General features: G+C 36.4%; 5 protein-coding genes across 10 annotated transcripts; 3 read left to right on the forward strand and 2 right to left on the reverse strand.

The window, feature by feature from the left end:
* Positions 1-89: 89 nt before the first annotated feature.
* LOC111495221 (cyclic dof factor 4-like) lies at positions 90-773 on the forward strand. Its single transcript, XM_023145166.1, has one exon. The coding sequence runs from the start codon at positions 132-134 to the stop codon at positions 639-641; it is 510 nt and encodes a 169-aa protein (XP_023000934.1). The 5' UTR covers positions 90-131; the 3' UTR covers positions 642-773.
* A 1,334-nt stretch (positions 774-2,107) lies between these two features.
* On the reverse strand, positions 2,108-6,125 carry LOC111495352 (putative lipase YDL109C). The gene is made up of 11 exons (XM_023145345.1): positions 5,690-6,125; positions 4,693-4,840; positions 4,466-4,533; positions 4,057-4,127; positions 3,711-3,950; positions 3,442-3,605; positions 3,279-3,334; positions 3,126-3,178; positions 2,715-2,883; positions 2,531-2,628; positions 2,108-2,445 (listed from the first exon to the last, which is right to left on the reverse strand). Exons 1-11 carry the CDS (start codon positions 5,844-5,846, stop codon positions 2,338-2,340), a joined length of 1,332 nt encoding a protein of 443 aa, XP_023001113.1. The 5' UTR covers positions 5,847-6,125; the 3' UTR covers positions 2,108-2,337.
* Positions 6,126-6,529: 404 nt separating this feature from the next.
* Positions 6,530-10,747, reverse strand: LOC111495625 (heavy metal-associated isoprenylated plant protein 28-like). Of its 4 annotated transcripts, none has more exons than XM_023145736.1 (5): positions 10,475-10,747; positions 9,832-9,870; positions 9,406-9,596; positions 7,403-7,478; positions 6,530-7,124 (listed from the first exon to the last, which is right to left on the reverse strand). In XM_023145736.1, exons 3-5 carry the CDS (start codon positions 9,409-9,411, stop codon positions 6,694-6,696), a joined length of 513 nt encoding a protein of 170 aa, XP_023001504.1. In that variant the 5' UTR covers positions 9,412-9,596; positions 9,832-9,870; positions 10,475-10,747; the 3' UTR covers positions 6,530-6,693. The 4 variants fall into 4 exon arrangements, with proteins under 4 accessions (XP_023001504.1, XP_023001502.1, XP_023001505.1 ...); XM_023145734.1 differs by having other exon boundaries at positions 9,693-9,870; XM_023145737.1 differs by having other exon boundaries at positions 7,403-7,672; positions 9,693-9,870.
* Positions 10,748-13,430: 2,683 nt separating this feature from the next.
* On the forward strand, positions 13,431-16,503 carry LOC111495775. 2 transcript variants are annotated; one of them, XR_002720353.1, is made up of 3 exons: positions 13,431-14,115; positions 14,193-15,267; positions 15,456-16,503. XR_002720353.1 is itself a non-coding variant. In XM_023145956.1 (2 exons), exons 1-2 carry the CDS (start codon positions 14,873-14,875, stop codon positions 16,321-16,323), a joined length of 1,263 nt encoding a protein of 420 aa, XP_023001724.1. In that variant the 5' UTR covers positions 14,671-14,872; the 3' UTR covers positions 16,324-16,503. The 2 variants fall into 2 exon arrangements, 1 of the variants encoding a protein (XP_023001724.1); XM_023145956.1 differs by lacking the exon at positions 13,431-14,115 and having other exon boundaries at positions 14,671-15,267.
* Positions 16,504-17,048: 545 nt separating this feature from the next.
* Positions 17,049-21,965, forward strand: LOC111495769 (uncharacterized protein YNL011C). 2 transcript variants are annotated; one of them, XR_002720352.1, is made up of 14 exons: positions 17,049-17,269; positions 17,371-17,487; positions 17,559-17,691; positions 18,026-18,122; positions 18,343-18,386; positions 18,542-18,698; positions 19,144-19,215; positions 19,766-19,849; positions 20,159-20,260; positions 20,550-20,597; positions 20,805-20,930; positions 21,114-21,206; positions 21,455-21,647; positions 21,739-21,965. XR_002720352.1 is itself a non-coding variant. In XM_023145949.1 (13 exons), exons 1-13 carry the CDS (start codon positions 17,104-17,106, stop codon positions 21,575-21,577), a joined length of 1,362 nt encoding a protein of 453 aa, XP_023001717.1. In that variant the 5' UTR covers positions 17,049-17,103; the 3' UTR covers positions 21,578-21,965. The 2 variants fall into 2 exon arrangements, 1 of the variants encoding a protein (XP_023001717.1); XM_023145949.1 differs by having other exon boundaries at positions 21,455-21,965.
* The last annotated feature ends 755 nt before the right edge of the window (positions 21,966-22,720 follow it).

A 22,720-nucleotide genomic window follows, 5' to 3' on the forward strand; every position in this document is an offset into this window, starting at 1 on the left:
TTTTTATTTTTTTTTTTTTTTTTTTGCCTTTCTTAAAATGCACTTTTGAGTTTTGACTTTGTGTATATAAATCCCCATATTTCCAAATGAATCCCAAAATCAACGATTCTGTTCTGTGTGTTCTTCTCCCTATGATGATGGCAGAGAGAAAGAAGAACGATGAAGATCAGGAGGGAGGAATTAAGCTGTTTGGGGCCACTATTATGTTGCATAACAACCGGATACTTAAAGAAGAGCCCAACGATTCAGATCAACAATCGCCAGAAAAAAGGCCTGACAAGATCATCCCCTGTCCAAGATGCAAAAGCATGGACACCAAATTTTGTTACTTCAATAATTACAATGTTAATCAACCACGCCATTTCTGTAAGGGCTGCCAGAGGTACTGGACCGCCGGTGGGGCCCTCCGTAATGTCCCTGTTGGAGCCGGCCGCCGAAAAACCAAACCCCCTTGCCAGACCTTTGGTGGGTTGCCGGAAAATTGCGTCTTTGATTCTTCAGGGATCGTGGCGGTGCAGCCGTTTGAGTTGGAAGGGATGGTTGAGGAGTGGCATGTCGTCGCTGCAGCTGCACATGATGGGTTCCGGCAAATTTTACCGGTAAAGCGACGGAGGGGTTACCAAGACGGTCAAATCTGTTGATTATTCTTCCCCTGTTTCTTTTTTTGTTTTTTGTTTTAAGAATTTCGATGTGATTGAGGGGGAAAAATGGAAAAAGAAACGTGTTTTGATGGTGTTAGTTTTGTACAAATAATACAGACTTTGTTTAAACAACTCTGGGAGGAAAAATATGATGCCTAATTTTTTATTTTGGTGGTGAATGGAGCTCGGGTATCTAAACATGTTAAAAGAACTCATATTGGTTCCCCAATTTTGATAACGAGGAACCGATCTTCACCATAACCAAAGGTAAAGAGGGAGAAGGCACAAACAATTTCTTCTTCCTTTTTTCTTTCCCCAAATCCGAGGTTTAGTTAATTCCGAGGGCTTTTCACAAACATTATTAGAGAATCAATGTTTCAGTTCTTATAGGAAGTGAGGGAACATGTTTTGTGGGAATTTGTTTCGGTTTCATATTCAACAATGGTGTTTCTTTTTGCCCCTACTTTTATCTTCGTTTTCTTTCTTTCTGACTTGTACCAGCTTAAGGGTCTAGTTTGAGGTCTGCATCAATTTCGTTCGTGTGTATAAATATTTAGAATTTTATTCGACACAATATTAAAAGTGTTAGATTCCACATCGATTGGAGAGAAAAACAACGAAATATTCCTTTGAAGGATGTAGAAAACTCTAGTAGACATGTTTTAAAACCGTGAGACTGACAGCAATACGTAATGAATCAAAGTGGACAGTATTTGATAGCGGTGGACTTAGGTCGTTTACAAATGATATCAAAGCTATGCACTAAACAATGTGCTAGCGACAACGTTGGATCCATAAGGGAAGTGGATTGTGAGATCTCACATCGGTTAGAAAGGGGAACAGAGCATTCATTATAACGTTTCTACCTAGCAAATGCGTTTTAAAACCATGAGACTGACGCTTATAAGGGTGCGGAAACCTCTTCCTAGTAGGGATATTTTAAAACCGTGAGGTTGACAACGATATAGGTCATAATAGACATATCTATTGCAGTGAGCTTAGGCTCTTACAAAAAGTAGGATAAACCATCGAACACATTTTAATTACTACAAAAAAAAAAAGGAAAAAAAAAAAAAAAACTATGTTTGCAAAGATATCAAAAAAGAAAAAAAAAAAAAAAAATCCTACCCACAATGATCTCTTCGACCCTCGAAAATCAAAATAATTTTTAAATTCAAGATAAACATTCATATCTTAGAATGGACATTGCCTTGAATATGTACATTAAAATTTAAAAAGAAACATCCTGGTAGCCTGGTGATTACTTCTTGACCTATGCGTGAATACTTCAGCCAATTGACTAACGTGCAAGAGTACTGAGATAGCTGCCTAATCCTATTTAATATTTTCAATATTAGAAGTCAAAACAACTTGGAAGAAGAACAGATTCTTCGTCGCTACAATGAATAGACCAATTATCAAGAAACATGACCATAGCAACTCCTACTTGATAGCTAATCATCTACTTGGTTGATCAATGTCGCTTTTTATTCAGCATCATTTATTGTAGTAAATGTATAGAACTAATTAGCCTTAATTTCTCCTTGATTAAGCTTTTTACATGTGACAAGCTTACATCCAATCTATAATATACTTAACTATGACAATACAAATAATCTGTGATATTCTCTCATCTTTGCAACCTGCTGATTCTTCAGCGTGGTTAAATTCTACTGCATAGAGATAAGGCTTACTGCTATAAGCTAGCCACCGGGGCAATTGAAGACGGTTCTTGTTGCTTGAGGGTGTCTGCAACATGAGCCACCACGCCAGCACCAGCATTGTAAAGCCATTCGTTTTTCACCTGAATTCATTATACATTTCATATAAGAAACAGAAGCAGAAGAAACAGCACGAAACAGCTTGAAATAGAGCGATCAGAGACGAACGTGGATGTTGTTATGTGCAAAGAATGGCCAGAATGAGGAATGAAAGCTGACATCAACTTTTATCCATCCCAACTGCTGCAAGCCACGAATCATCTCCTCTGGAAAGAAAATGTGGCATTGAGCAAGGAAGCAATCATCTAATAATCACCACGTTTAAACTCCTACTGGAGTTGGGGTTTCATACCTTCCATGATTTCATGATAATCCACCGTGTTGTGTGTGGTTGGTGATTTTTGGGCTGCCTCCTTTGCTGGAGCTGCTTCAGGGGGGAAATGGGGACCAGCGGAGGAAACAGGAGGACAGTATTCTACGTCTACAACATGCTTGTAACCAACCAATGATCGGCGAGGGGGCTTCCAAGAATTATACAAGATGTCAGAATGATAATGTACATTGCTCCTAACTAGATCATGTGCATATATACACACACACACATACAGACATTCAAGAAGGAATTCCCTAGTGTCCACGACTCAATAATATCTATTCTCAACCCAATCTCCTTCAAGATTTCTCATCTCTCTATGTTCTTATGATTAGAAATGCTTTCAATGATGATAAAATGGAAACATTCGAAAATCAAGTGGCTCGTCACCTTGATAAGTTCATTTTCTCTCCTTATAGATGAAGTGCGCCAACCAACCATATCTATTCAGTGTTTAAAAGAGAGAATGGTTAATGAGCCAAATAAGAAAGGGTCAACAAAATAACAGTAAAAAGAAAAAGGTATAAGGCATGCAGTGGATACGATCATAAGCTACATTGGCATAAAGAACGCGGGATCGAAAAGCACCAAGCGCAGATCTGCAAAGCGGAAAAAAGCAACAGAGTGACCATTTTGTGACATCGCCCAACAAAAAACAGGGCGCATACAAGGGGCCTCCACAAACTGTACAAAGAGTCTAACTTACATGAATTTCTCTTTATCACTAGCGGATGCCATTCTTAATAGAAGAGGTGGTTTATCAGGTTTTCCATCGGTAAGGAATAGCTGACTACCCGTTCGGCCTACAACGATAGGGGCTATTGGTGGAGCCAGTTTCTCTAGGAAGGGAACTCCCAGAAGAAAAGGAAGCTAAGAAAAAGAAAATTAACTTAGTGTCAGTCAAGTATCGAATTATAAATCTAACTTCAACTGTTAAAGGTCTTGTGATAAACAATAATACTCCAAAACACCAACCTGCTTTTTACCTCTCACTCCCAAATGAGGAGTTGCCAAGGTGATGAAACTGATTGGCTCTAGTCCTGCAATCACACTTTTTTTTGAAGAACTGCAAGGATCGTTTGGTATGCTACTAGACAATGAATCTAAGTTATTGTAGAGTACAGCAATAGCATATCTCGCAAACAAACCACCAAGTGAATGAGCCAAAAAAGAAATCCTTTTTAAGCTCTCTGTTTGTTGTACCACTTGCAAGACCTGATTGCCATACAGATCATTGTTGAGTATTAATGAAATTACATGTACCTTTCAATGAGCTAGAAACTGTTTCAAGAAATACACATCAGAATGGATTACAGCCTACCTCATCAGCTAATCGTTTGCCCGCCCCATCAATTCCAGTGAAAGTTTTAGTAAAAGTATTTGACGAACTTGCTGCAGATAAATGAAGGTAACTGAAATATAAGATAAGCATCAACTGTTCACTAACTGGTTACTTATTGATGTGCCTATTTAGAAGCCTAATTCATTATACACACATCAGTTTTTTGGGAATAATAAAGTTATAGAAAAACAGTAACGATAATTCCCAAAATTCTGAGCTTTCCTAACATCTCGAGGAAATCCACATCCATCTATTACTTGCTAACAACAATTCCAAAGTCATAAATTAAACGCTCATGTTGATGCACCTGAATTTTGAAAACATTATACCACGTACATGCTTATAATACATTGGATGGTGACATCCACCAGTAGAAAAAAGAACTTACCATATATCAAAAAGTTTCTTCCAAGACGCCTTTTTAATTCTGCTTCAAAGTAATTCCAATCACTTGGGCTGCATAAGAAACGCATTAATCAAAACGGGGGTGGGGGAAGCTTCTAGCGGATAAATCTTGATAGAAAATAAGAAATATGATTCCCTTTTAATCTTGTTTTTTTTTTTTTTTTTTTAATTTTCTTACTATCTAATCTTGGTTGTTTAATCAATGGATACCTAGCCATGATGCCATGAACAAGAACAAGAAGATGATCAGGCTTGTTTTTCACATTCCCTATGCTACTTGATGATGACAATGTTCCCTGGGTTAAAGTACTCATGGCTTGAGGTCCAAGGTCAGGTAATCTCCAACTGTGATTCGAGTCTGAAATTCATAAGATTTGCTGATGTCCATCAATGACATGTAAAAGAGAAAAGTATGTAACCAGCTCAAACCAAATGAAAAAAGGAAATCTAGCATCCAAAACTAATAATTAAGCACAGATAAAGTTCAGACAAATTCAAACTGCTGTAGATTACAGACTTCGAGCTCATTGGAGGCAGGAATAACCGAATAAGTAATATTATTGATTCTGAAACTGTAATCAAAATTGTAGCAGTGCCTTCCTAAAAAGGAAGTTTCAAATGTGGTGTAGCCTAGAATTAACGGTTTTTAAGGAACTATTAGCAAGTAGAAATAAGTCTATATGACTATCGAAGTCACAGCACTGCATTTATATTCTTGATAGAAATAAAACCTTCATTTTCTCATCGATGAATACGAAATGTACGGAGAAACTACAAAACATGAGCTTATATATTGATTGCATATCTAATTTCATAGATCATCATACAAACACATACGTTCCCATGGAAAGAAAGAGGCATTTCTCCTCATCCACCAGGTTTGCATTATCTCCTTGCCATCGACAATCCTATTTTACTTTATCTTTGGAAAGTATAGTTTCGTAACCAGAATCCATGATTAGGTACAGAAGAGTGATAGTCCAGATCGAAGAGTTGGCGAATTTATAGGGTATATGAAATTTGGAAAAATCGATATCCAGGCGAAACCAGAAAACCCATTCAGATTGCTGCCATCTTCACGATTAGAAAAAATCGCGAAGAAAAAACAAAAACAAAAACAAAACAAAACAAAACCCAATTCCCTTGTTCCCTTCACAAACTCATGAATCAAAAGAAAAATAGCGAAGAAGGAGAAGGGCAGAAGTACCAGAGAAGGGAGTGGAGGAGGAGGAGGAGGCGGCGGCGGAAGAGGAAGAAGAAATCGACGACGTCCCTACAGGTCCATGAGAAGAATTGGTTCTTTGAGTGCCAAAAAAGGGGTTGAAGCAGCAACAGCGCGCGTGAATGAAAGGCGCCAATGCCATATATTTATTACACGAGAAAGAGAGAGAGAATTAGGAGGCAGAAGGAGAGGTGTCCGAATGGAGTCAAGAAGAAGCCATAACGTTCCTTATCCTCTTCGATGATGAAGGCAAAAGCCCATACGGCCATAGGCGGAAAGAGAAAGCTGTGAAAAAATCTGTGCTGAATCAGTCGCTGTTCTTGGGCGGACCTCGACCTCCATTGGCTATGGTCAAAAACAACCTCCACACCTCTAAATCATTTCTAATGGAAACAACATAAATCTACCATCCTTCAACTTACCTCATTCTTCTTTGTCTCCTCCTTAAAAATGGTCGGATTAATTTCGATTCTTAACTTCTTTATTAATTTTTTATTCAATATAAATTTGAAATTAAATTTCAATTCAACTTAATTATTTCAAGATAGACTTCTCATATTTTTTTTCAACCAATCAAAATTATTTAATTTCCAAAATTCAAAATATTATTAGCAATCGACCAATGAGAATTCAGAACCAATGTCCTTTTCAGGAGCCGCTGTCTCAACGTACACCTCACCATTTCTACTCCCCTTCATAATATTTGCTTCATCTTTCTTTTTTTCTAAATTTTTATGTTATATTTATTTTTCAATGCATTTTAAAAAATAAAAAATAGTACTTTTTAATTAGGTTCGGGATAAATCTAGAAACATTAATAAAGTATTTGGAGAATATTAAAATACGCATTTCTGGCTCACTTACACATATTTGTACATATATATATCACAGCGAGTACAAAAGAAGCTAAATTATAAATAAAATAACTTTCAAAGTAATTAATTAAAAAAAAAATTAAGTACATTATTCAAAACATACACAAACTTGCATTACATAATAGCACAAGAATGCGGATTCTCATCACTGAACATGGCACCAGCTTCTTCATCAATCGTTGAAAAGGGTGGCTCTTGATGATAGCAGTAGTCGTCAGCATCGCTGCCGCTGTAGTTGTAGCTATTATACTCATGGATGGGACTCATATTGTGCTTGTGAAAGGAAGAAGAAGACAGTGAATTGTAGGTGATGATTGGCTTAGTTTGAGGCTGAGGCTGAGGCTGAGGCTGGTGGTGATGCTGAGGAGAGTTGAGGTAATGCTGGTAGTGGTAGATGAAACCATGGTACTGGGGGTTGTAAGGGTATGGCCACAGCTCTGCCGTCCGCCCATTCCGCCGCGCTGCTTTCAGAATCTTCTTTTGCTTTGCCCACCCCATCACAGTCACCTTCTGCATGCTTAAATCTATTACCACATCATCCACACCTGCTCATCATAACCAAATAACAATTTTACTACATCCACACCTGATCATCATAACCAAATAACAATTTTACTACATCCACACCTGATCATCATAACCAAATAACAATTTTACTACTTTCTCCACAAAGAACTTCAAGATATTGATATTTTGATATGCTTTCAATGCTATAGTTCAGAATTACACCATTAGTGAAGTAGCGATTCAGTCTCTAAACCTTTTCTTTTTTGTAACGATTTATTCTTTGTACAATCAAATAACTTCTCTGTGTCTGGCTTACCTGGTAGACTTTCCAGAGCTTTTCTTACTTGTTTTTCACATCCCGTACAGTCCATGTGAACTCTCATCTCTGTTACCTGGTATCAGTTGAAAGAACAAAAATCCAAACATGTCATTCATATAGTTTATATGAAGTAAAAAGAGGGGGAAAAGAACACTAATTAAATAAAAATAAAAATAAAAAGTTTCATTTTCAATGCCCTTCACGTTTGCCGGTTCATCATTTTGTAAGAATCAAGATGTGTTTGAAAAGTCATTGATATATGGGTCCCTGCTTATAGATCATGTTTCATCTTTATGCATAAAATGAGGAATTAACTAGTTTTTTAAACATAATGCATATAGGGCCTTAAATAAAAATGTTTAATGCTAAAAATAATAATCTGAACTAAATGATAACGTGTAGAACACTTAGTCTAATCCATCATCGTTGGAAACTCATGAGAATTAAAAATAAATAAAGTCGAGGAATTTTTCATCGACTTGCATATAATATAACTAATTGCATTAGGAAAAAAAAACTAAAAAAATGACACCTTAAAGATAAACATTGACTTGTATTTACTACTGATGTGTGAGTCCAAAATAATTTGTTAATTAGAAGGTACCCACATCATTGATTGGTACAGAAACCAGAAATCCGATATATCTCTCTTTAAAGCAAGAATAACAGTTCTTTATAAAATATTGAGAAATACACATATACAAGGAAAGGTCATTTTTAACACCAATAAAATATCAAAAAGTAACCTCTACTTTTTCCTAATAGCTTAAATCCTCTTTTGAAGTTAGTTTCAATTATACTCCTAAGTTTAAAAGAACTCTTGAAGTTTGAAGTTAGTTTCATAACAATTCTTAGTAAATTTATTTTTCATTAGATCCATAGGCAGAAAGTTCAATCTTTTATGTGAATAAATAAAAATAAAAATAAAAGCACATAACATTTGTTAACCATGGATCTCAATTTCAAGCCTCCTACAATTCCTTGTCTTTCCATTTACGATTTTTTCTGAACTCTATCCTCCAAATTTATTTTCTGACTCAAACTTTGATCCACGAATCAGAACGACAAAAACTTGGAAGAGTTGTTTCGAAACAAACTCAAACTTTTCAAAAATTAAGAATCATAATTGAGGATAATTTTGATAGTTTAAACTTCCTAACATAATTATTTTGTTTTCATTTTTTTAAATATATTATTCTGTTCATACCTTCCCCCCCTGAATAGACCACGAGAAAAGGATTTGGGGGCTTTTTCCTAATAAAGTGGTTGGTTGATATATTATTGTTTTTAATTTTAATTTTTTTATATTAATCTATTCTTACTTTCTCACAAGAACGAACCTCACTGAATACCGTGAGGCTCGTTTAAGGAAAAGGATTTTGAATGCCATAGTATCAAAAACCTAAATAACAGCTACAGCTTTGTTCCAGTTGAAACTTTTGTGCTGAACGATGCTGACAAGAAAAGGCTGGAGAGTGGTTTTCCCACAAAACTTAAACGTGTTTTAATAAACTAAGAATTACTCAAAAGGAGAACAGCCAAACTAGAGCGGAACTCTGTTTCAGAAAATAAAAACGTGCACGAATCCAAATGGAAATGTAAAGTGAACAACATGGCCTGCCTAAGATTAATTCTTAGCCTAAAAATTTGATTTCTTTGTCTAGTAAAAGAAAAAAAAACAACCAAACCAACACAAACCCCAAAGCTTCGGACAACTCCAAATTTAAAAATATGATAAAAATTGAAATACTTTTAGAGTTTCTCTCCTATATTTAATGATACAAAATTATCAGTCACACTCGATCAGTCTCCTCAAATATTTTATCGTTCAAAATATAAACAGACATCTTCTTGTGATACTGTAAATGAAACTTCACTGGGCAGACAGATATAGACCAGAAAGTGAAAGATACTAAATTAACAACATAGTTATAAAAAAAACTGCATGAAAAGCTATAAACTCAAAAGAAGTCTTCCACGAAAGAGAGAGAGAGACTTACAGTCATGTCTGTATAGCAATTGAAGAGGGTCCTGAAGAAGCTTTTCTCCGAACAGAACAAGTGTACAAGGAAGCTGAAGGGAAGCAACAGTCAATTTATACGCATTACAACAAGCCTCCCTCTTTATGTCTCTATGGAACATTGGTAGAAAATACAAGGCAGTTACTTAAAACTGTTGCCATGGTCAACACCTGCAAATGCATAAGAAAATCATTTGTCAAAGACTTCGTAATTCACAAGTCTTCGCTAATCGCTAGAGAAGTTTTAAATCTAATTTCAAGACATACTTAGGATTGTCACAATGACCAATTAATTATAAAGCTAGTGTCGTCACCACATCTTCTTCAATGCCATTCTTATATATTTTTTTTAATTAAAAGAAACTAAAGTCTTCTATCATAGCCTCATATGTAAATTGTGTATTACATTTCCACGGCATTTCGTATAAGCATCAGTCTCTTTGTTCTGGGAAATGAAAGAAAAAAGAAAGTCAAGTCCCTCTTTTGTATGGATACATATTTCGACATGTATACGTGGATGGTAGATATGGATGCACTAAAGAATATTTTATATTCAAGCAAGTGGTGATTGACTGTGCTTAAAGTGCAAGAAAGTGCTGAACGACAAGAAACAGGTAAATGGTTGCTTTCTGGCGTGTACTAAAGGTAAACTGGAAATCTCTTTTAAGTTGCTTTTGTAGGTATTAAATTATTAAGAACACAAGGAGTGTATTGAACCAAATTAGTGTAATATCCTAATTCCCTCCCTTCTCCAAATTGACTTGGTAAAGGAAAAGAGCGTTGTTGTGTTTTTTATTAATTGGTAGCCGATTCCTCGTCTTTTTGAAAAAGTTGCAAATAAAAATTGAAACTTTGTGGTTTCATTCAGTCAATATCCCTCCCTAAATATATAAATATCCTCTGTTTTCTTTATATCATCCTTTTTCCCTTCAATCCCTCTTTTCTTTATTGATTCTATCTACAATTGTGGAAGAGATTCATTGCAAGAACAATGCTTTAAACCGAGTTGCTGTTCTGACAAAAAAAGAAAAGAAAATAAAGGAATTTACCTTCAGGAGAATCGTTCCAACTACCGGAAACTGCGAGAGTTGAATCATTGTCATTGAGAGAGCCTCAAGACAAGACAAGGCAGAAAACAATTAGATGGTTTCAGAACAACACAAGGAGTTGCTTTCTAGTCCAATTCATCGTCTGTTCTTCCAGCCAGAAATCCAAGCAGAGTCTATAATTTTAAACTCAAGTTCTTACTGCATTCATAGATGAACGCCCCAAATCTTTATCAGCCAACAATATCAAACGAGGAATGCATCACGCCACGCCAATTGGATACATTGTCACAATTCGATGCATCACGCCACGCCAATTGGATACTTCGTCACAATTCGATACATCACGCCAACTATTTCCTTGTAACTCAAAATATTGAGAATCGTCTTCTAAATTATTAACCTCACAGAAAGATGCCTTGCATAACAATTCTCTCGAGTCCATCTGCTTCTACTTTTGAGGAAGATGGTGAGTTCCTTGCAGCCCGCCCTAATGAATCCACAATGTCAAACACTGGAAACTCATGCCCCTTCAAATCCAAAATATCGACCACTCTGACAACCATTCTGTCAAGTTCATTAAGATCACGTTCGAGGGTCGATGCAACATCCGATATTGATAAAGGACAATTATCCTTACGCATATAAACGTAAGCACGAGCACCAAGTATTGGGAACCAATCACCAAGTCCATACTAATATCCTAACACTGTTTGATATGGAAGCAGAAAATCCTAACCTAAACGTAATATCATCATGAACTTTTTAAGCCTCAAAGATTTTCTTGGCCTCATAATTTTAAACGCTGCCCGAATATAAGGTTCCAACGCGGACGAATGTGCCCTGTGAACCATTGACACCAAAAAAAATGGGACTCGTAATTGTAAAATTCCTGAACAATACCGCAGGAGAGGAGAAAACCAGGTTGCCGGGAACATCATCGCGGAAGATGGACCTTCCGCGGCAATTCTTACAAAAGCCGGACATCGGAGAGACGAGATTGGAGGCAAGAAATTCAATCCATCAGTTTGGGAGTTTACTAGAGAAGAGAAAATTATAATGAGTTTGGAGATTCTCCGATGAATGAAACGCCGGGAAAGAAAATTTAAGCGTGTCTTGCAGAATGCTGCAAACCGCAAGAGATAACTGCGTGGGAGCTCGAAATCAACCGCGGGAAGAGCTGAATTTCGAAAATGGGCTGTAGTGTTCTAAACTGAACTGCACGTTTGTGGGCCCAAATTATACAAATTGGGCCTTCTAATTTCATTATTGGGCTTGTAAAATGGAAACCCAAAAATGCAATCTTCAATTTCGAAAATGCACAAGCCATATAAAAGTGAACTTCTTCTCTCAATTAGCATTTATAATAATATGCAGTAAATACAAAATTAAGTATCTAGTAAAATTTTTAAAATTCACTAACATTTTAGATATGGATGGATATACTTAGAAATTAAATATTAGAGAAAAATGTTTATGGTTCCTTTAAAAAAAATGTTTATCTCACAATTTACTTTCAGGCTCACTCGTTACTCTCTCCAATCAATATGAATGTTAGATGATAAAAGACTCACATTATCCGTTAATTTAGGGAATGATTATGAGATTATAATTAAAGAATACTCCTTCCATTGGTATGAGTCATTTTGGGGAAGCTTAAAGTAAATACATGAGAGCTTATGCTCAAAGGGTAGAATATCACACCATTGTAGAAAGTCAAGCTCATTTAATCGTGGGATATTAAAAAAAAAAACAGTCATATGGGAGATATCATGAATAATTTATTACGATTATTTCAACCGTGACTCCCTCAAATAAAAATTTATTAAATTATAAACATATATGATGTGCAGTGTGGGGGAGATAAAGAAACAATATTTAAAAATTGTTTTATCAAGACGCAAAATGTATTACCCTTTCAATGAGTCTAAGCGATTAAATCCTCCAAAGGCCGCTGAAAAAAAATCTTTTTCTTTTGGGACATCCAAACAACTTAAATTCAAATACATATATAATATTGTAAAATAAAGCAGATAATAAAACACCTAATTTTGGTGAAATATATATAAAATAAAATAGCGGACCGAATCAAAACATTGAGATAAATTAAATAAAAAAAATAAATTTTATAATAGTCAAATTTTAATATGTAACAATTTAATTTATATATTTTAAAATTTGAAACAATTTAATTGTCAAAACCAACTTTATGTATAAATACTTAAAAGAGCCAATTTTGAAAAAAAAGAAAAAAAGTCAGAGGGCATCTCACCAAAAAGAACCCCATAAAAGAGTCAATAAAAACAACTATTGCCCCTTTGACGACATAGCCACGTGTACACCCAACAATATTGGGTTATTGATTATTCTAATACAATAAATAAATAATAATAATAAAACAATGGTTTAGTCCTTTCTCCACCAATGTATTTTATTATTCTGTAACTGGATAACCAGCACTGAAAACCGTCTTTACATTGGATGGTTTGGTGTTTTGATGATCCCTACCTCTAATGAAAACCTCATATATATTACCATAAGGTTGCTCATGAAACCGTCCAAATATGTTAACATTAGGTTAATATATTATCAGAGTATTTAATATCATATATAACTTTAAATAACAAGCCCCGTAAAAATTGAAAAATAAAGATTCATTAATATTCTTGTATGATTTTCGGAAATTAAGATGCATTAGTTGACTAACATTAAACTTTAGGATATAAAATTATTGGATGATGAAAGTCCCACATGATCATGGGTTTATAAGTGACTAACTCCATTAGTGTGAGGCCTTTTAAGCCCAAAGCAAAACTAATATCATACCATTGTGGAGAGTTTGTTCTTCTAACAAAAATGAATTACAATATCGAACAAAACATATAATTTAAGAAAATATAGTACTAGCTGAATCTTATAATTGACTTCCACAAACTTCCATCTATATATAAGCTTCAGTCGAAGTTGTAGCACCAACTACAATCGCCATTCCTTTATCCCTCCGAATCGATCTCTGTTCAATCTCATCCGTGAATTGATTTGAAAACCCATCTGAATTCATACATTCGAAATGCTCGAATTCAAGATGATCAAGAAGAAAATGTGGATGTTTTCTATCTGATTCCTCGCCTGTAACTATCTATTTGCACGAATCGTTATGGAAGGTATGAAAAAAACCAGAGTTTCCAGCAAGATTTTGAGCAACAGAGTCTGTGTACAACGAAGCTTCACTCTCCACAAGCTTTCCTTTTGGTTTGCCCCCACGAATCGACCTCCTGGACTACTGTCTTCAACCTTCGGTTCGTAAGTAATTTCCGAGTGATTATTCATTTTTTGGGGTTCTGGGTTTGCAATCTATGGCTTACTCATACGATATGACCACTTCAATCAACCCGTTTTCACATAGTTTCGAGAACCTTAGTTTTGGATTTGTGCGTGGTGGGTCAATGTTATCTAAGTCTTTAGCGTTGAATGGTGAGAAGGAAGAGCTCGTAAAAGCCTCGACTCAGCCGTCGAAGAAAAGGGTGTCGGAGGAGAAAGCACTTGCGGCGCTAAAGAATCACAGCGAGGCGGAGAGGCGGAGGCGAGAGAGAATCAATTCCCATCTCTCGACTCTGCGTGGCCTTGTTCCTTGCCCCATTAAGGTTAGTCATAATCAAAGATTGTGAATTTTCAAATTCGAAATCCATTGGTTTTCCACACTCATGAATTGCTGAATCAGAGGGACAAAGCAACACTGCTCGCTGAAGTTGTCAGACAAGTGAAAGAATTGAAGAAGAAGGCTGCAGAAGCCAGCAATGGAGTTTTCGTTCCATTGGACACTGACGAAGTCAGCGTCGAACCTTGTGGGGTGGGAGCAAACGGGCATATGACCTTCAAGGCAACAATTTGTTGCGAATATCAACCGGAGCTTCTGTGTGATCTAAAACAAGCCCTTGATTCCCTTCACCTGAAGTTAGTAAAGTCAGAGATATCCACTTTGGGAAACAGAGTGAAGAGCGTATTCTTTTTCACCAGCTCCATAGCAGAGAAGGCTGCGCATTCCGAGGCTTCCCGACTTCTCGCATCATCGGTTCACAGGGCAATAAGTTCAGTTCTTGAGAAAGCTTCATCCGTAGAATACTCGCCGAGAACAACTACAACGCTCCCAAGGAAAAGGCGAAGGCTGTCTAGTTTCCATACGTCTAGATAGCCATTAGTATGAACAGTTCACAAAGGACAATTACCTGCCAATAACATGAATAGCTTCGATGGCTCGTGAAGAAGAATGGAATTTGAAGTGACATCTCTTTATGCTGTTCACTCTCGTGTCACCATTATTCCGTCTGCGCTCTGTTCCAATTCTCATAACAAAATCAGATTCCAAATTCACTTCCTCTCATTCCATCATCAATCAAAATCATGCCTCCTTCTCTATTCCCTTATTCGTACATCAAAATTCGGTTCCTAACTCGCGTCCGCCAATTCCTTCGCTCCAAATCATCTCGTAAGCGATTCCGTTCACCATCTGATCCGTCGGATATTTCGAGGCCAGAAATTCGGGAAAGAGAAGAGACTAATATCCGGCAGTATGATCAGGCGTCGTCCGTGTTGCAGAGGACAGTGAAGAGCCTCCACTTCGGCGACGGGGAGGAAAAACAGAGAGCGGCGAAGGAGATTGAGAGGTTGATTAAAGAGAGCGCCAAGGTTAGAAAACTGATGGTGGATCTCGGAGTTATACCTGCTTTGGTGGCGATGGCGGATTCCGATCAGTTGGCAGTTAGGGCATTGATTGAACTTGCTAACGATACTCTCCTGTAAGTTCGTCCGATATCTCTTCGGAAAAGAAAAATCATAATCGATGCTTTGTTTGTTTTCTAGGTCAAAGTTTAAACTTAATTTTTATGTTTCTGTTGAATAATCCTAAATTAATTAGAATAATAAAATTTGTATTGAACAGTTAAGATACAAGAAAATATTAATTATAATCTCTGCAATTCTTCAGGAACAAGATAGTAATGGTGGAGGAAGGGATCTTATCAAAGCTACCGAAGAACACCCAGTTCGCAACAATGGATTCATCCAGCTTTGAATTTGTAGAGCTTTTATTTTCACTTTCATGTCTAGCAAACACCCAGTTGTTTCTTGCTTCAACCGAACCAGTTATTTCATATCTCTTAACCATACTCAACCATTCAAAATCCAGCCCTGAAACCAGAGCATTTTGTTTGGCAACTTTATTCAACATTTCCACCGTCCTAGAAAATGCAGAGACCTTAATCTCCAATGGTGTGGTTCCAACGCTACTCAGATTCTCCAGTGTCAGAGAGTTTTCCGAGAAAGCCTTACCGACGCTAGCAAACTTGGCAGTGACTTCAAAATGGAAGCAAGCTCTGGAAAGCAACTCAACATTCGCAGAGATTTTGGTAGAGATTTTGACATGGGAAGAGAAACCCAAATGCCAAGAACTTTCAGCGGACATCATAATGATTCTGGGCCATCAAAGCTGGGCGCAAAGGGAGAGATTGGGCGAGTCCTGCATCGCCCCTGCGCTGCTGGGATTGGCGCTGTTAGGAAGCTCATTAGCTCAAAAGCGAGCTCTGAAACTGCTGCAATGGTTTAAAGATGAGAGGGAGGCAAGAGTGGGGCCGCATTCTGGACCTCAAAGGGCTGGGATAGTTGCAGTAGGCTCAGGATTGAGTCAGAAGGAGGTTGAGAAAGGGAAGAGGATAATGAGAAGCCTGGTGAAGCAGAGTCTGTATAAGAACATGGAGATAATAACTCGACGAGCCAATGCTGCTGGGGAATGTTACAGTCCAACCGTTAGGAGGGCCTTGGTTTCCAGCATTAGTTCCAAGAGTTCGCCTTTTTGAAACACCTCCAAATCCATTACGCATTTGTAAACTTTCATCGGCCTGCCCCTCTGTATTCTATCATTCTCGTCTTCTGCAGCTCAATCAACGCCAAAGAAGTCAAGAAATTTGTTAGATGAACCTGACTAGGTTGATATTGTCCGCCTAAATTCTCATAGCTTCCCTAAATTATATTTCAGACTTTTGGACTTTCATCTTCAACAAAATTTACTAAGAATTTAAATATTTAGTTATGAAATATGTGGATGACCAAAACATTATTCTAAAAAGTACTTTGTTTTTTTTAATTAATTGACTATTAATTTAAATATTTATTTATGAAATGTGAAAACCATTAGGAATTTAAAAAATACCAAACTAAGATTATTTCTAAATATATCATAAAATTAAAAATAGGAAGAAAATTAAATTCTGATACAAATTTTTTTTTTATAGAAAATTATATTTAATAATGTTATAAATTTACTTAGACGATTATCTTCTGTATTTTCTAAAATCAATCGTATAATATTGAGTGTACCATTAAAGAAGACCAATATTTTTATAAAAAAATTCATTTAATGTCAACAAATCTAATGCCACTTAAAGCTTATTTTAATTAGCGAAATTACTCTGAAAAATATTAAATCTAAATGGATAGGAATTTTTTTTTTTTCTATTTATTATTAACTTCTAAAAAATCGAAAAATAAGTGAAATTGAACTGAAAAGAAAATTGATAAAATACCTAACAGAAAGGCATCGGCAAAGAGTTCCAGGGCCGCAGAGTACGCGCGCGAATATGGCGGATACAAGATTGGGTCCCTCACTGTGCCTCAATCTCCCCAAAATTCCTCTCCATGTTTCTTCCAGAACGTCTCTCTCCATGGCTCTTCCTCGTTCCCATTGCAATGGTTCCTCGGATCCAAATCATAACCCCATCCAACCCTCTCTTCTAGTCTTCTCAGGTTTTAATCCCCGAATCCTGCGGGAACTGATCCAATGGGGCTATTTCATAATGTTTGGTTCGTTTTCTCTTCTGAACGAGTAGTTTTCTGATGTGGTACAGGTGGGACTGCATTTAATGGCGTAGTCGAGGAGCTCAAAAACTTTACGACCCGTGTAGCTCATGTTCTTCCTGTTTCCGACGATGGAGGAAGCACCGCTGAGATTGTTCGCGTGCTTGGTGAGTCTGCTTGATGTTTATTCTCTTTTATGTAAATTACGTATTCAAATTTTTAGTGAATCTTGGGCTAGGTGGTCCGGCTGTTGGAGATATACGGTCAAGATGTTTGAGGTTATCTGATCAGAGTACGGCCGAGGCACTCGCGGTGCGCAGATTGTTAGGTTATCGTTTACCACTCGATGCGCAGCAGGCCAAATCGGAGTGGTATTATTTTCTCCATCTGTCTTTCTTTAATCTTGTAGGTATTTTTCCCCCTCCAAAATGATAAATGTAGGATGTTTTAACTTTTAGCATTAATTAGCCATGAGTAAGAACAATTGGAATGAACTTGCAATTCTAAATGTAGCTATCAATTTACATAAACGAAAGTCAGAGCTAAAGTAATAAACGGGGCTGCAAGCTTGGTGCAAAGCACACACCTAGGTTGCCTATCTGTTTCTTTGTGGCACGAACTTGCTTCTATATTTGCTAGGTTTCATGGCACTTAGCAGGAAACGATCTAATTGGTAACAGAAATTGCACTATGGAAATTTGTCAGGTATGATATCGTGGAAGGAGAAAATTCTTTGTGGGACGGTGTCTCAAAGCCCTACAGGGAAACTATTCGAGCATTTCTAGCCTATTTTCAGAACCAGGTATAATGTAGGCGGCATTTTTGCTTCCTAGTTCATTATCGGTTAAATGGTTTTTTGGGTTCTTCTAATCTCCCACTCTATTTTTATGCCTCTAACCACGTTACTGTAATGCCTCTATTAAGTTAGACCCTTTATATACATATCTATATACATATATATATATATATATATATTTTAGCGAAGGCTGCATAGGAAATGTAATAAAATTGATTGACTACAGATTCTTCGACGGTCTGAAATGTTATTTTGCTTCAGCAATGGAAGGTATGTGTTATAGTTTACCCCTTGCTCTGTCGGATGTATGAACTCAAGGAAAGAAAAGTATTTAAGTTGGCATTGCTCAATATCAAATAGTTGCAACTGATTGGTTAATTGTTTTTAGCATTATCATGACTTACTAACTCCCTTGATTTTCGCAGCATTGGGAATTTCTTTTTTGCAGGCGCTCGTATATTTTTCCAGTCACTAGATGCAGCAATTTTTCTGTTTTCACGTGTTTCAGACATCCCGTCGGACAGTCTTGTTCTTCCAGTGATTTCCACTAATGACAGGCTTACATTAGGATGTGAATTATGGGTATGATTGTCAACGTTCTCTTTCTTTGACAATTATTGCTCAAAAGTTTATATAATTCACGCCAATAGCAATGAGAAAGTGTAAGTATGTGCATAAGTGCCTGAAAGAGCTAATAGTAATTAGGATTATCTAATGCATTCAAGTTCTCTATTCAGAGCTGAAAGAAAGTTGAGGCATTTCATTTTTCACAGTATTTGGAGTGAAGTTTGCAGAATTCCTCTTTATACTTTCATTTCTGAAACGTAGTTGCTGTGAATCCTTTTCATACTCTCTCTTCTACTCTTAAGACAACCTTTTAAAATTTTCTTGATATAGTTGCTTTTTTCATAAATAATCTGATACAGCTGTAAAGTTTCTGCAATGCTTCTCTCAGCAGGGCTCAAGAATTTGAACTGTGAAAACCATCTATTTTATAATTAATTTTCTTTGTTCAATCTACGTTCAGGATGGGACAATAATACGTGGTCAAAATGAAATCTCTCATCCAACGACCGGACCTTCAAAGCTTATTAATAAGGTACAGTTTGTTTGAGGCCTATTCTTATTTCACAGTGAATAATTTCTTTCTGCCATGTTTGTTTACTGTAACTATGGTTACTAAGGCCGATCAGCTGATGAATAAACTACAGTGGTGTTTCATGGAAATGCTTTTAATATTGGTGATCTGGGTCTTTAAATCATGGAAATGATGCAGTACTGATTAACAGTCGAGGGTTGATCATGGGAATGTGAAATGATCTTGCCTACTTAGACAAATGCCTTGGTTGAAAACTTGAAATCAATTTATTTTGAGAATTTTGTACCTTGACTTGGATTGCTCCAGTTGATTCATAAACTAAAAGACAAAACCAGTAGATGGTCAATTTGGCCCAATGGCGCATACAATTTACATATTAACTCATTGCACTGGTTTTCACCACGTTGATTATCCAACTTATTGAATATACGTGATTTTCACTGTGATGATTTGATGTTGTAGTTGGACATGCATGTACATGTGGTAAGACAAATAAATGTAGAGGTGGTTACTAAGTTTTCTTATTTACTTAAATGTGGAAATCTTGCAGGGGAACAGTTCGGCTCCAGCACTTCCTACAAGAATAAAGAGGGTATTCTACATGTCAAGTGAGGGTTGTAATTTGCTGCATGAGGTAAATGACTTGATTATAATGTGCACTATACTTACCTACTTCTACTACGCAACTTTTAGTATCAATCATGCAGAGGGTGTTGTCCGAGAATTATGGTTTTTGTTTAATTTTTTTTCCTAATTCTGTTTAAGTTGTATTATCACTTATCTATCATGTGCACTGTATGGAAGCATCTTCATTTTTTTGTCTTTTGTTTTTATATTTGTTTACCTGTTTCAATGCCATATGCAACAAAAATGCTACTTTTAAAATGCTTATTCAAACCTGATTTCCATGACTCATGGTAATTGCAGTACTTTCATTAATTAGGTTTTCCCCGCACCAAATCCTGTTGTCCTCAACCAGTTGAATGACGTAGACTGCATTGTTTATGCTATGGGATCCCTGTTCACTTCCATATGCCCATCACTGGTAAAAGTCTTCAGAAATTATGAGCATTCTATTAATAGATTTTGATTACTTCAATTTACTAGGTACACAACTTTGTATCTTGCTCAAAAAAAAAATAAAAAGGAAAATAAAAAGGAAAAGGAAAAAAAGAAAAAGAAAAAGAAATAGGTACACAGCTTTCGTTGATATGATGGATTTATATTTTTAATTTTCTGCTACTCCATCTTCATTTTATTTGCGTTTACAAATCATGATGTTATATGAAGCCAAAGTTAATGCTAAACTTTTCACTATTTATGGATTATTTTAGGTGTTGCTTGGAATTGGTGAAATCATTTCATCACGGTCCTGCCCGAAGGTAAAATTTGTTGAAACCCGAACAATGATAATTCCACACTGTCATCTGCTAGATTTGCCTATTTATGATAAATTAAAAAAAAAAAAAAAAAAAATTCCCTTGTGCTTTTAGTTTTTCCCTTTTGGGTTAGTTCGTCCATTAATTAGCACTGAATCTTAAATGTGCAATTAAAACATGTGGCATGGATTTGCATCATTCCAATGACAGGTGCTTCTATTGAATGGCACACATGATCGAGAGACTAGTGGTTTCACCGCTTCTTGTTTTACGACTGCCATTTCAGATGCTTTAAATAGAACTTATGGAGAGAAGCATAATTGTTTAAATAACACTGTAAGTTCATTCTTCGAAGCACAAATTTAAATGAATGAATCATGCCGTCGGTAATCATCTGGTCACAACTATTTCTGCTCGGTCGTATTATTTAAGTTTTGATAGTTTTAAGTTTCACTTTCAGAAAATACATTGTTTGGTCACATAAGAAAACGTTTCTGTTTCAACCTCTTACATATGTAGGCGGACCAGTACATCAATACCATTTTGGTGCCGAAAGATGGTGAGATTCCAATAGATTCTCAAGCCTTGGCTGCACAAGGAATCTTTGATGTGGTATGCTCGAGTACATTTCCGTTGCTAGTAACTTAGTATCATCATCATCATTATCATCATTACTTGCTTTTGGTTGCAATCGGAATAAGCATCCTTGTTGTTGACGTGTCCAGCAGACTTATGACTTCTGAGGGCACAGATTTGACAAAGCTTTTTATTCAGTGTTGGATTGCAGTTATTACTACTAATGATGAGTAATTGCCGTAATTGTGCTATTTTGGTGCATGATTAAAATGTCATTTCTGCAGATTGTTGTTGATTCCGTACGGGATTCTAAAGTTGGCGTAGTATTCGATCCAAAATCTTTGATCCAAACTCTAGTAAAGTTGATTGCAAGATATACAAGATCACGTATAACAGAACAGGTTTAAATGACTGCGTAGGGGATGCAGGGGTACGAACGCACTTGACTATGCTACAACCAACCCATTATTGTTTCAGGTTTGAACTCTCGTATATCCTTATATCAATTATCCAATGGCAAGGATAATTTGGCATGTTCTTCATATGAACATTATGGAATGCACTACAGGAGCAGACCCTCTTTTTAGCGTCTGGCTTTTTACTTGCCCTTGAAGAATACAAGGTGCGATCTTTACAAACAAGTTTGATCGATTCCTACCCAAGTAGTTCACTCTATTAATATATTAAAACTATGATTTATAAGATTGTTCAGGGACATGGAAAAACCCTTCCTAGTCGCCTGAAACTTCGTTTAATTATGCTTCTATCTATCTATATTTTTTTCTTGTTATGATTCATCCTTCTACATTGCTTTTAATGGGTTTATCGTGTCATTGATATCTGTTGTAAAAGCTCATGGGGGCAAGCGCTCTATTTTGAAGTTAGCTACAAAATACCACCATAACCAAGGAGGCAGAAGCCAATGGCAACGGAAAAATATTTGAGAGATTTTGATACACAGCATTACTTGATGGAGATACCAATTATTGTTTGTTTGAATAAGCCATCAAGCACAATTTTAATATCTACAGCCATGAACATATGCTTGTATTTACGCCAAAAAGATAGAGATCTCACGATGAAAAAGCAGAAGAAAAAATAGAGTGAGATAGACATGAAATAAGCCACAGCAACTTGTTTTCCTTCTTTTAGATCCTTTCTGTTGTAGGTCCATTCGTAAGCCACGGCAATGTCCTTCCTCGCACTCTTCATCAAATCATTTCCATGAATGACGTTCCTGCCAATATCAATTGCCAAGTCACCAGGGATGGTTACTACATCAACATTCTCCCCAGATCATGGCAGCGACTGGGCCAGATATTAGGTACTCGAACAACCCATTGTTCAAAGTGAATAGGATGAAAGCTATCAACATGACCAACCAAGTTTCTTCTTCAGCAAAAATTGCTTGAAAAGAAATACAGGGATTCATATCCAAAGAGGAGCACTTGAGAGTCTCACAAATAATCTTCAATTATTACTTCATACCGACAATTGTGGACCAAGAAAGTTCATTTCTAATAGCAATCCCTTACTTTTACCGCCGATTT

The sequence above is a fragment of the Cucurbita maxima genome, unplaced genomic scaffold, assembly GCF_002738345.1.
Source record: "Cucurbita maxima cultivar Rimu unplaced genomic scaffold, Cmax_1.0 Cma_Scf00021, whole genome shotgun sequence".
In the NCBI taxonomy this organism is placed as follows: domain Eukaryota; kingdom Viridiplantae; phylum Streptophyta; class Magnoliopsida; order Cucurbitales; family Cucurbitaceae; genus Cucurbita; species Cucurbita maxima.

Excerpts from the sequence above, each read along its gene's own strand:
- LOC111495221 (XM_023145166.1), top strand. The coding sequence starts at position 132 with ATGATGATGGCAGAGAGAAAGAAGAACGATGAAGATCAGGAGGGAGGA.
- LOC111495352 (XM_023145345.1), bottom strand. The coding sequence starts at position 5,846 with ATGGCATTGGCGCCTTTCATTCACGCGCGCTGTTGCTGCTTCAACCCC. Across the intron at positions 4,534-4,692 it reads GTTCATGGCATCATGGCTAG|CCCAAGTGATTGGAATTACT; the intron begins GTATCCATTGAT and ends TTTCTTATGCAG. Across the intron at positions 2,884-3,125 it reads GAGAAAATGAACTTATCAAG|CCCCCTCGCCGATCATTGGT; the intron begins GTGACGAGCCAC and ends AATTCTTGGAAG.
- LOC111495625 (XM_023145735.1), bottom strand. Across the intron at positions 7,125-7,402 it reads AGCTCTGGAAAGTCTACCAG|GTGTGGATGATGTGGTAATA; the intron begins GTAAGCCAGACA and ends TATGATGAGCAG.
- LOC111495775 (XM_023145956.1), top strand. The coding sequence starts at position 14,873 with ATGCCTCCTTCTCTATTCCCTTATTCGTACATCAAAATTCGGTTCCTA. Across the intron at positions 15,268-15,455 it reads CTTGCTAACGATACTCTCCT|GAACAAGATAGTAATGGTGG; the intron begins GTAAGTTCGTCC and ends GCAATTCTTCAG.
- LOC111495769 (XM_023145949.1), top strand. The coding sequence starts at position 17,104 with ATGGCGGATACAAGATTGGGTCCCTCACTGTGCCTCAATCTCCCCAAA. Across the intron at positions 18,699-19,143 it reads CATTAGGATGTGAATTATGG|GATGGGACAATAATACGTGG; the intron begins GTATGATTGTCA and ends ATCTACGTTCAG. Across the intron at positions 19,850-20,158 it reads GTTGTAATTTGCTGCATGAG|GTTTTCCCCGCACCAAATCC; the intron begins GTAAATGACTTG and ends TTCATTAATTAG.